The sequence below is a fragment of the Acanthaster planci genome, linkage group LG07 (genome assembly GCF_054643075.1).
Source record: "Acanthaster planci isolate LZ-2023a linkage group LG07, COTS_SCS, whole genome shotgun sequence".
Classification (NCBI taxonomy): Eukaryota; Metazoa; Echinodermata; class Asteroidea; order Valvatida; family Acanthasteridae; genus Acanthaster; species Acanthaster planci.
The window spans coordinates 5,944,883-5,957,052 of record NC_141783.1 but is presented as its reverse complement, the minus strand read 5'-3'; the positions used below and the strand labels follow the sequence as shown (position 1 = coordinate 5,957,052).

At 42.3% G+C, this 12,170-nt stretch overlaps 1 protein-coding gene across 1 annotated transcript; it reads left to right on the top strand.

Annotated features, from left to right (window-relative positions):
- The first annotated feature begins 1,490 nt into the window (after positions 1–1,490).
- On the top strand, positions 1,491–12,170 carry LOC110978626 (heparan sulfate glucosamine 3-O-sulfotransferase 5-like). The gene is made up of 2 exons (XM_022233759.2): positions 1,491–1,996; positions 9,999–12,170. Exon 2 carries the CDS (start codon positions 10,025–10,027, stop codon positions 11,465–11,467), a length of 1,443 nt encoding a protein of 480 aa, XP_022089451.1. The 5' UTR covers positions 1,491–1,996; positions 9,999–10,024; the 3' UTR covers positions 11,468–12,170.

Genomic DNA, 12,170 nt, shown 5'->3' with positions numbered 1-12,170 from the left:
CTACAGCCATGGAGTTGGATGTAATAGGTACGCGCACGCACGTCACAGCCTTTTCAATAAAAGAGGGGACACTCTTTGTCAAAGAGGGGTCACTTGCCCAAAATGTTGATCCCAATTTCGAAATCAAGAGATTTCACTTTCAGAACATTGTAATTCACGGAACAAAGGCATTCTTATGCGTCCTATTTATCGTCATTTTTGTCTCACTCCGGGAATGGCGTTGAATTAGAAAAGCAATTTCGCTTCTTGTCATTCATTTTACTAATTAATCAGTCAATTTCGTCACTGAGTTTATCGTTAACATGGTTTGAATTACCGGTTAGTTGGACGTCATTTTTCTAAAAACTAAAAAGAATAGGCCGAAGAAATCGGGCATGAACGTTTCGGAATAATCACATAACGCACTGTTGTTTGACTCTTAATAAATAGATTATGGGCCAATGCTGTGTATACAAATTTATATCAATCTAATTTTTACAACTTGACTTTGTGGCTATTAGCTCAATAGCAAGTCCAATTCACACAGGGACCATTTACACAGGGATGTGCAACTGCGGCTCCAGTGCAAGAACACGTATGATTCATTCTTGCAACCGCGTGACATGCGTTATTCATGCAATTCAATTTACTCGTTTTCTTTATTCATCACATCTAAAGAGAAAAGAAATACATGCAGAAACGTCGATAAAGTTTGTAATCTTTCTTACTTCTGAGATGAAATGATTCAGTTTTATTTTCAGAGTAATCCTTACAACACGCGCGATTGGGCTGTCATTTTGAATCCATATGTCTTGACTGCCGTTTACTTTTATCACCAAATATTCATAAAACTTTGGTACATTTTCCCCCAAAATGGCTCAGTATTATGGTCTCATTCTTTCTTTGAGGACTTAATTGCACATTAGAAGACACTCTGGGTGTGTTTTGACGTACAGCTAAAATTGTTTTGAAAATTTAAAAATTAAACATGGAAGTCATTTTTTCCACCGCCAATTAGGCCTACAAATCTAGAAAAATCCGACAATGGTATGAAGCAGCATCTAATTGGATAATATTTTTGCCACCCCTAGGCCTAGCTGCGATATGTCGGAAATTTTACACTCAAGGATGCCATATTTTACTGTTTCGTTGAGCATATAATGTTTATGAGAGTAACAATATTTACAACTTGTATAATTTTTTTATAATACAGTTATTTCACCCACCATGAAAGCCGACAGAAAATGAAATCTCGCTTTAATGAGACAACTTTGTGGTACATATTTTTTTCGGAATAAAATACCTTGAGTATCTTAGTTTATGAAAAGTTGTACTCTGACTTAAAACATTAAGTCATTAAAGGTAAGGGAAATGGTGGGAAGGAACAAATGTACAGACAGATATGACTTCAAGCACTCCTTCCCACGAGGACTCTGACAACAGCTTCCCATGCCTGACATCTGTTATTATTCATCGAAGACAGTGTCTTGCGCCGCAATGGCAGGAGGTGTTATGTAATCCGTTGTTATGTTAATATTTTTCCCTTAATACTTTGCTGGCCGTAAAAGACAGTGAAGAAGATTTAAGCTGAAGTTGTACATCCGGCAAAATAATGGTTTGGCAGGATTGGCGTTCCTATTCTTGAGTGTGTGACACTTTTAAGCTACTGAACAGTACAGTCTCACGTTATCCGTGTTGAGGTAATGGTGAGATACAAGTATTTCAACAGATAACTTGGGACATGTACGTGTACAATGCAGAATTTTCCACAGTTGCAAGTCCCTATGCTCACAAGGTCGAACGCGTAACTACAAAGGCGCTAGTCGTCTGCTTCCACCGAACAATGACATACTTGGCTCCGCGTGATTAATAGTGCTGTCTTCTCCATCAACCCGCCACGTTGTGCATCAAGTCCATAAAGAAGCTGCGTACGCCTAGGACAGTAAGGAGTGACCGTGTCAAGTCTGTGTGTCGTCGTTGCTCGGTGAAGCTTCCAGTGCATATTAATTTCGAAGAGGTAAGCCTATAGGTCTTAACCCAACGCTCTCGTTGTAAAGGTTCCTCTCGAAAGCAAAGTCGTGTTATGCCTTTATATACAGGGCGTGGATTGGCTCAAATGCTGGACCACGCTTGAGGTCAGGTACACGTAAAGCCACATCACACTATGACGATTATTCCCAAAATTCTCACTGCGTGACTGCATTTGTGTCGAGTGCCCGAGTCGACCCTTGGCCAACTTGACTCAAGAAATATCAACCGGTGAGCATGTCATCTAAGTTGACCGTTCTCTGAGTTAGCAAAGAGTTCCGTGTACAGACGTCTCGCTCCCGTGCACGCCGGCGTAAATCCTTGGGTTATTTTGATCATGAGGAATGGACTCTTTGAGAAAAAAAGTGGATTGTGAAGAAGTTTTCGGACTTCCCTACAAATGTATTCAATTTAACTCAAAAAGAGACAACAATACAAAGTAGCAGGAAGTATACGCCTGTCTGATGTAAGATTCTGCATGAATATCAATACAGATGTACATCTGTATCATGAACATCGCTACAATATTAATATTCTGTCGTATTGTGTCAGCCCCCCCGCTTCCATGGCTGGGCAAGTCATCCCCCACCCCCATTTCCTGTATAAATTTATGCCACTACCTGTACACGAACCCTATGAGACGGGTCTGAAAAATTCCTTGAACAGTCTATATTAATTTGACTTGTTAGGTCATGTTATTGCTTTCACAGCCTTTTAGATGGCTTATAGGTAAATGTACTGAGGGAAACCGAGTGGGTTTAGTGAGAAACTGACATCTGGTCACTCAAATCGTAGTCTAAAAGCACTTTCGACGGGTTTTTGGTCGTCGGTGAGTTGCGGTTCGGATGCAGAGACAGGGCCGTGGTTGGTTGGTGGAATTTAGCCCGATAATAAAAGGTACGCAGTGAGGCTCCGGAACCCTCGCGCTGTACGCCTGTGGGTTCGGCCCATCACGTTCGATAATTTTGGGAAGAATGATTCCTTACTGAAATGCGGCTTTAGGCTCATGTAACAGATTAAGCCAATTACTCGCTGTCCCGACATCCTTGCTTTTATTTCATGGTGTTGTTTTCTTAGGGTTTGGGTGCTAGTATTTGATGAATAAATATACAAATTACTTTCTTGCTTTAATTCTTATCTACTAAGTATTATGTGCAAACAAAACAGAAATGCGTCGGGTGGGGGCAGGTTTCCCGTCTGCCCCCCCATACGCCACTGATGTCTGAGTTTTAACTTTGTGTTTAAGTAATATTTTTGAATAGTCACTGGAGATGTGTAAAAAACATGAAATTCACTGACGGGTGACGACCTTTAACTTCCGTCAATATTGTTCCTAGGTCTCCATGTTCATACACGTTGGCTTTTACTTCACAAGCTCAGCACGTGAAAACGAAATTGTACAAATTACATGTACAAGATTTGCATGTACCTACCTGTATTCAATGGGTTCCAGATTCGGTTGAGTTGACCTGACGTCGTTCTTGCCAGTGAAGGTTTAATATAACTTTAGAATCTCAATATGCAAACGCAGATTATTTCTTCAAGTTTATTATTATTGTCTATCTGGAAATGAAACCAAGGATTCCTCAAAAGTGCCCGGGCTCTGTAGCTCGTATTAGCCTGAAGAAACCTGTAGAAAGGAGACAATGAGAAGGAGTCACAGTTTCAGCAGTGGGAGGAAAACCCCAGAAGAATAGTCTGGGTAAAACCAACGGAATCAGGGAGGGACTGAAAACCCAACCCACATGTGGACCGGGCCGGAAATCGAACCCGGACCGCAGAGGTAAAAGGCGGGGAAAGAACTACACCAACTTTATAATTTAATTCCGTTATAATTTAATTCCGTTTTTACTTTAGCTTCTACCGAAAGACTTCCGAAAGACTAACTAATAATTTCTTAACTGTTCAACTGCGTACGAGACTACCAAATTGTAATGGTCTTCATGTATTTTCGATTTTTGGAAGCGAGAAGTCAACTTTTGGCGGAAAATTTCTCTCTCAGGTCCAGTAATGTTTCAGTTTCTATGAACTTGTATGCTAGAAAATATTTTACAAAGGCCTAGGTGATCGTTTTAAGAAGTAAACAATGAAAAAAACATATTCTAACACTTGCACGCAGCAGCATACCTACCTTTCTGTGTGTTGGGAGGGATTCAAAAGCGAATGCAGCTTCTTGCTCATTCAACATGATGTTAGGGGAGAAAAAAATCAAATTGTGTTATTTTCTTAGGGTTTAGTGCTAATATTTGGTAACTACATCTACCGATTATTACCGAAGTATTATTTGTAAAAAACAAATTGAAATGCGTCCGGGGAGGCAAGTCCCCCCCCCCCTGCTGGATACGCCACTGGTTGCACGTTACTTTTTTCTGTAATAAGGGTTCCGGAAGCGCGCCACCATCGGTCAACTTTCAGGCTCTAATAGCAAGTTTGCTTGTCGCCCAGCGTCCGAACAAAAGGGCTGAGGCTGATGGCTTTGCACAGATTTTAGTGAAGGACATACGTCACACTTGGTCATAGCTAACGACGCGCAGAGCATTGTGGGTAAATTTATGCCATACGCGCGTGCACGCTCAATGCGTATACACAAGCGGCGGTTATCAATTCGATTTTTTTTCTTTTTCTTACCCATTGGTGAAAATATTCTCACTACACTTTATTTGTTCAAAATTGATCAACAAAACCGATAATTTGAAATAGGTTCCTATCGCCAAAAGACACGTGATAATTGATACTAAGCGAGAAGATAAATTACCACAGTATTGTATCAAGGCCATGTTTTTATCATACAGCCGACAGTACACATGTCAAAGCAATTGTCATTAGCGAACCAAAACTTTAAATAACGCTCCGCTAAAAGGAAGTGATAACCTCGCGGTCATAGGTCATGTACAATGTAGCCAATCACAGTGCAAAGCTATTGGCTCTTCCCAGCGCCCTGTTCAGGCGCTGGGCGCCGACGAACTATTATTGGCAAGGCGATATCCTTGCATGACCAGCACTACGAGCAGTACATGTCACCATAGCGTAGTACATTGCACAGCCAAGTGGGTGCACCACGTGTGTTATTATGTCTGTGGGGTGCACCGAGTGGGTAGTCGCGCGCAAACTTGCCTGGGGTTAGTAGATGGACCAGGAATTTTGTAAGAGCCTGGATGTTATGGTAAAGTAGAGGGAAGGTTTCTTGGAGTTTGGAGAGTGCAAAGGGAGTCTCTCTTTTGGATACTCATGTCCCCAATTTTCGTACCTTTGATAGGGAAAGGGACGTACATATGTAATCGTAAAAGTATCCGTTTTCAGAGTTAGTCTTTTTTTTTTTAGACTTTGAGAGGTTCATCTGTAGCATACAGCTATAACGTTGCATTTCTTCGATGAAGACTTTTAGGAGATCAACTGACTTGTCATTAGTATTCAGTTCAGTCCACCCAAATTTTTTTTCTCAGTGTTTCCCAACATCACAGTTGTGGAAAGCCTTGGTCAAGGCATTCGTTGCAGTGCAGCAAAGTCCCATACAGCTATGAGTTTATACCAATGTGAATGATCTATAGCAATTCATTGAGAATGTTTTTGTTTGTAATGATTTGAGCATAATTCAGTATCTTTGTTGATTAGCAGGCCTGTATAAGCTTACCCGTAACAAGCTTATACCCTTGTCACAGTAAGAAACTCTCCTGTAAAACACGTTATGGCTATAAATAAAAGATGTAATAAAAATCCATTGCTATATAATATAATGTTAGTCGACTAGTTGTCCAGTTGTGCACCAGCCTGCCAGGGTCATGTTAATTCAGGCTTGGACGTCAAATGCTGAAAGTCATGCAATAGGCCAAGACCTAAAAACATCTGCATGTACGCTTTCCGATATGGGAGCTCAATGGATCGTGTCTCGCCTTACTGCTATAGGAAAGCTCGCATGTAAATTATCTGCTCCGAGCGGAACAAAGAGGGCGTTTTTAGTACTCACCGCATAGGTGCACGTTTATAATGGAGATCAATGGCGCGTTTTGACGGGGAGCACGCCGAGTACGCGCAATCAAATTACATGTATACCTTCATGGGTGCGTTCGATTAGCTTACACGTGTAAGTCAAATTTACACGAGAGCGTTCGTTTAGCCATCACGTGATCTTCGTGCCTGCACTGGTGTCAGCCACCACTACTCCAGCTGGCGAGCAAGTCTCTGGAGGCTGCCCGAGTGTAATGACGTCACGGATGGACTGTTCGAGCATGGAAATGATGAAACGTGGCGGGGACTTGACCTTTTTCCCAGAATGCCTTGGCGAATACGCTGCAGCGTTCGATCAGCCTCATTTCGAGGTTTCCCTTGGTGTAACACTGGTGTATTCAAGGAAGCTAATCGAACGCACCCAATGTATGGTCTTTGCGTACACGCAGAACACGAGCAAGAACCCGCTTGAAAAACTTACTACCATTTGTATTTCTTGTGCCGCTTGGGGGTGCACTTCAACTCGGAGCGGATACACTTGTTAGGCCTACAGGTTTATTTCAAAATTAGGCCGTCGACACATGCCGTTACTGCAAAATACGGGCGTTTCACAATAGTGCGCCACCAAGAGTTTGCAAAGCGTTGGCCAATCACATTGTGCGAAATTTGTCGACTCAATGCGTGTTGGAAAGAGTCGACAGATTTAGCGCGTTTTGATTGGAATGCGTTGTAAACACCTGTTGGCGCACTTTTGCGAATCGCCCGTTTCTTCGAATTTTACGTGACAAAGAAAAGGTCAACGATCGTTATTAGCTAGTATTGTTCATCAGCAACGTGTAAGAGAATTTGCCAATTTAGAGTTACTGCAGAAATCCAACTCCTCGAAAATAAACTTCCTGTAAATATTCGCACATGAAACTGAACACATGTGTGGAACAAAACAAATTTCGGACTCATTTAGGCCTAAACGTAGAGAAAGTCTATTTTGGGACATTTTGTTCTATGGTCACTTACCATCATACTGCTTTGCGGTTACTTTTTGCATTTGACATTTTGCCATTTCACCATTTCGCACAATGTATACGCGCCCTTGTATGTAGTCTATTGGCAGCTATCCTAAAAGTAAAGGCGCCTTTCCATATTGCGCGTCAACACTCGTACTGAGCGTAAGCGTTAAGTATCCGTCAGAATCACTCTCGGGGCGATTTTGACGCAACAGACACGTGTGTTATGTTAATGGAGTCGATTTGGTGCCCTTGAAATGAAACACACGAACGCATCGTGTCCGCAACGCACCGTGTCCGCAACGCATCGTAAAAACGTCAAGATGGAAAGTCGCCTTAACGGAGGAGATTATTTTTGAAAAGGCATAGGCCCCTACTGAGTTTAAAATAGCTATGAGACTGAATTCCTTGTGAAATTATTTTGTTCTGGAATTTAAGCTGTCATACTGGAAAAAAAACAAATAAAGCCATTTCGAACAACGCATCTTAAGACGCATTTTGGAAATTAAATACATGCGATTCACAATAGCGCGCCTCCAAGAGTTTGTTTGTATTTACTTAATCTGGTCCCTAGGGATTCAAAACAATGCAGTTGCAACATTTAAAAAGAAGAGATGGTAGTACCGAAAAGCACAAGTAAAAAAATACAGGCGATGTAAGTGCGTTATGCGTAATGCGCACTGGACGCACTGTCATCCGTCGCTAGCGTGTTTGCCCACACTTTTCAAAAACACGGTTTTATGCACAAGACCGGCGGTCTATGCGTTTATATGTCTGTGGTTCATTCACAATAGAAGGCTTTTGGGGGCAATAGGGGAGGCAGATTAACCGATTCTTTCGGCAAGTTCTGGGCATACGCGCGTATTCGCTCGTCGCCCAGCGCCCGAACAGGGCGCTGGGATGGGCTGATGGCTTTGCACTGTGAATGGCAACATTACGCACGACCTGTGACCGCGAGGTCATCAATCGGCACGTGACTGTGTTGGTAAGCACTTACCGCATAGGCGCGCAAGTTGAGGCGCGTTGACGCAGATCATGCGGAGTACGCGCAACAAATTATTTTTTTATTCTTCCGATATCTATCCAGTTCGTAAGTGCCTGCCTCACAAAGGCAGATGCGCCACGATTTGCAGGCTCCCATTGGACGATCTCTGAAGTGACGCGTTAACTTCCGGTTCCATGGTTCCACGTAAACGTCAACCAATGCATGTACATGCAACCCTACGTGTAGTGCACGTGTGCAGTGGGCGCAGTTTCCATTGTTCCTCTTTTGTTCATACTTTATGTTTTTTCAGAAGACCACCCATATGTTTTGTACACGTTTTCCAACCGTGGACTCTTCGGCAACCGTGGACCCTATGTCCCCTATTTTTATAGGTCCACGATTGAAGGCGTTTACATACTCATTGACTGTAGTCGTAATTTAAATTTCCCCAAAGGTGGGATATTCAATAATCCGCCCTGAGTTAAAGTCCACCTTCACTGGCGAAAGAAAGACATACCGGTAGGACGTTTTCCAACCGGTTCTTGCACGCGTAATAAATTTGTTGCACATACTCAGCGTGTCCCGCATCAAACGAGCATAAACCTTCGCACCTATATGCGGTGAGTTCGTACCAAAGGACTGTCACTTTATTTTGTTCCAGCTCGGAGCAGATACCATATCAGTGGTTGAGATCGCTCAACCGGGCATGGTCCAACATGGCGCGGCAAGATTTGGAACAAGGTTGCATGAAGCTTTATGTGCAGAGGGCGTTATAACGAACCGGACACCCCTTGATTCTCTTTGGTTCGTTGACGATAAACGCAAAACGTTGCTAGCATTTTCTGTACACGAAGAAATTTCTGAATTGGCCTTTCTTCCAATCTGCTCCAAGCTAGAACAGCAGAGGGCGTGTTTTAAATGAAATTGACAGTCCTTTGGTACGAACTCACCGCATGGGCGCGCAAGTTTTTGCCGCGAAACGAATTTATTCTGGAAAGTGTGGTCTTTGCGTGCAGAACAAATTCGGCAACTTGCCCCCCCCAACGGGATTTTTAAGGATTTTTTTCTTTTTTTTTAAAGAATGGGTGAGTGGGAAAGAAGGTGCTTAGTATTTTACCTATCAAATATTAGTACCAAATCCCTAAGAAAACAACACCAGCAAACTTAGATAAAAGCAGAATGTCGGCACCGTGAATAAGGCTGTTGATTATTTTCTCCACAATATCATGTTGAATGAGCCCGAAGCCGTAGTCGCTTTTTGGATATGCTCCCTAGACATCAAAAGCTGGATACGTCCGCTGGTGTATGTCCAAGCAATTGGAGTAACGAAGTAAAACTGTGACTAGTACACAAAATTTACAAATGATTTATTTAGGTATTAATACAAAACAAAGTATGAATTGCTTCCCATTCTCGCAATGTAAAACGAATCATTGCCATGCTACGAGGCGAAGCCATTGCACTTAATACCGGTAAACATTAATAAGGCCTATTTGTATTCTCTATCAGTGGCGTACCCAAGGGGTGGCTTAAGGGTTCGGGTCTTTAGCCAACCCTCTCCCCATATTTTCATCTTCAATGTCTCTTTCATTTTTCGTTAAATTCTAACATTTTAGTTTTATACTTTATGAATATACAATTATGCACTTACATCTTACTATCAGCTGTTATACAGTTGGCCTGGCCCCCACCCAACGATAAATCCCGTGCGCCACTGATCCGCGTGGACGTTAAGAGTACCAAAGTGTGACGTCACTGTGAACCAGAAAGTGCAGTGCAAACGAATGGTTCTCGCACTAATGCTCTTTACACACTAAATGTGCGCGTGACGTATTCACTTCGGTACTCTATAGCGCGTTGTGAATTTAGCGAATGGACGAAGTGGCGCTTGGACGATGTTGCAAATGGGCCAAGTGACAATTCACCGAAGTAACTGACATCACTTATATTGTAGTTGGGAACAAAAATTTGATGAGGCATTCTGTGGCGACAGACCATCCCATTACAAATTTGTTTTTCAATATTGATTTTCAGTATATTTCTTTGTTGTTTCACAGGTTACGACAATCAAGCTACTCTGGCGATGCCTTCCGTCAGCCTGAAAACAAAGGGAACGACTCTCTTGCTGTGTCTGATCTCCTTCACTCTTGGCCTTTTCTTGAATTCATTCCCGAGCTATGGAAACAGATTTTTTCCAGTTGAAAGACAGGTTAATGTAGCCCCTGTCAGTCGTGTTGTTAGCGAAAACACAAGAAAAGGCCACCTCGCGAACGAAACGGAAATTGGTGCCCCTACACCTGACCTCATGATCCGCAGTGGAAAAAGTCCTGTTGTTGGTCCATCATTATTTGAAGATGACGATAACAAAAAGGATAAGGAAGTGGTTGTTTATGCCGACACGCCAATTAGCAACAAGAATGATAGCCATGTGAATGACAAAGTAACCTTTGATAACAAAAGTGCGCCAATTAAAAATGGCCAAACGAAAACGGTTAATAAAGCGCAGTCGTTGCTTCGCACAGGAGGACGTTACTCAATAACCGCAACCCAACTGTTAAATAAGGCAATCGGGTTCATTTCCCCTGACGTTAGGGCATCATTTGCAAACAAAACAGGCATGAAATACGACAAAAGCAAGTCTGCAATTATGTGGTCTAACACAATGAATGCTCAGAAAAAATGGGCTGTGCTGAAAGACGGCATGCGGCAGTTGGGCTACGAACAACGCCTACCCACCATCATTTGCCTTGGCCTGAAAAAGGCCGGAACCACGGCTTTTTTGTACTACCTCGTGAAGCATCCACAAATTTCCCGCGCCTTACTGGATGAGGTTCACTACTTCAGCATAGACTATGGCAGAGGTATCGACTACTACCGGTCAAGAATGGGATTCTCCACAGCCATGATGCTCCAGTTTGAGAAATCCCCATCGTACTTTGTGTTTGACGACGTGCCGCAGAGAATGTTGAAGGATCTGCCGGCCAGTGTAAAATTTGTAGTATGTGTCCGGGACCCCTTGGAGCGGACTATATCAGACTTCAGACACGAGTACGAGCTGAAGCTCAATCGGAAGCGCTCGAGAGCTGCAGGAGAGACACCCGTGACGCAAGCCAAACATTTCGTCGAAACAATAATTGATAGTAATGACCGGGTAGATCCATCTAGTGGATTCATTATCGAGAGTCTTTACTCCAAGCATTTTAAAAATTGGCTGAAGAGTTTCCCTCGAGATCGATTTTACATTTTGAGCCAAGAGCGTGTGAAGAAGGACCTGTACACCGAGCTGAAAAACGTCGAGAAGTTTCTTGATTTGGAGCCATTTTACGAAAGGAGTATGTTCTATTACAATGAGCAACGGCATGCACCGTGTATGCACTCCGGTTGCCCGCCAACGAGCACACCAGGGTTTCTCCCTAAAGCAGCCCTTAGCCCAGCCATCCTTCGAAAACTGCGCGATTTTTTTCGACCTTATAATCGGGAGTTTGAGGAGCTTACACAGATGAATTTTTCGTGGACAAATCTGTGAACTAAAGCGAGAGTGATAGGGAGGCTGTGTGCTAGTTTGTGGGAACGAAGCATATTTTACGTTACTTAGCAATTGAAATATCGGTTGTAAAAGATCTTAAGCTTGGCAATTAACAGCAGAAGGCTGCTCTTTTATGTGGTTCTGTTTGCAAAGTGTAAACCTTTTGCGACTGCTTGAAAATTTGGTTCACTGCTGATAACTTTCTAAATGGAGGAGAGATTTTGATGGAAATGTTTTGTTTGTTCCTTTTTTGATCGGCCCTTGCATTTATAGGTAAATCTAATTTCGAAATTTCAGATTTCAGAATTAGTCGCTTCATTTTTTTCTGCGTTTCACATATTTTATATAGCATAAAGCAGAAACTATTTCTTAAAATCAAAAATTGTAACCAAAACTGAAAAGGTAGCGGGCCTTACATAATTAGCAATCCTATAGCAGATCTCATGTATTTAAGGTCACTTCACCAGGAATGCAGTCTACCACATCGTTTGATTCTGTTACTGTTTTGATATGCTACCGTTTGATTTAACATAAACCTTCTTGGACTAACTCATATTCTAATAATAGGCTACTATCCCTATATTTTTAAGTTCAGCTCGTCATTTCATATTGCAAAGTCTAAGGGAACTAGGTAGGTTGGAATAATAGACCTTCTTTGTTAAAGGTAATGATTATTAAAAGACTAAAAACTTGGGTCCTTTTA

Bases quoted from the DNA above. Each gene is read 5' to 3' on its own strand.
- LOC110978626 (XM_022233759.2), top strand. From the start codon at position 10,025: ATGCCTTCCGTCAGCCTGAAAACAAAGGGAACGACTCTCTTGCTGTGT.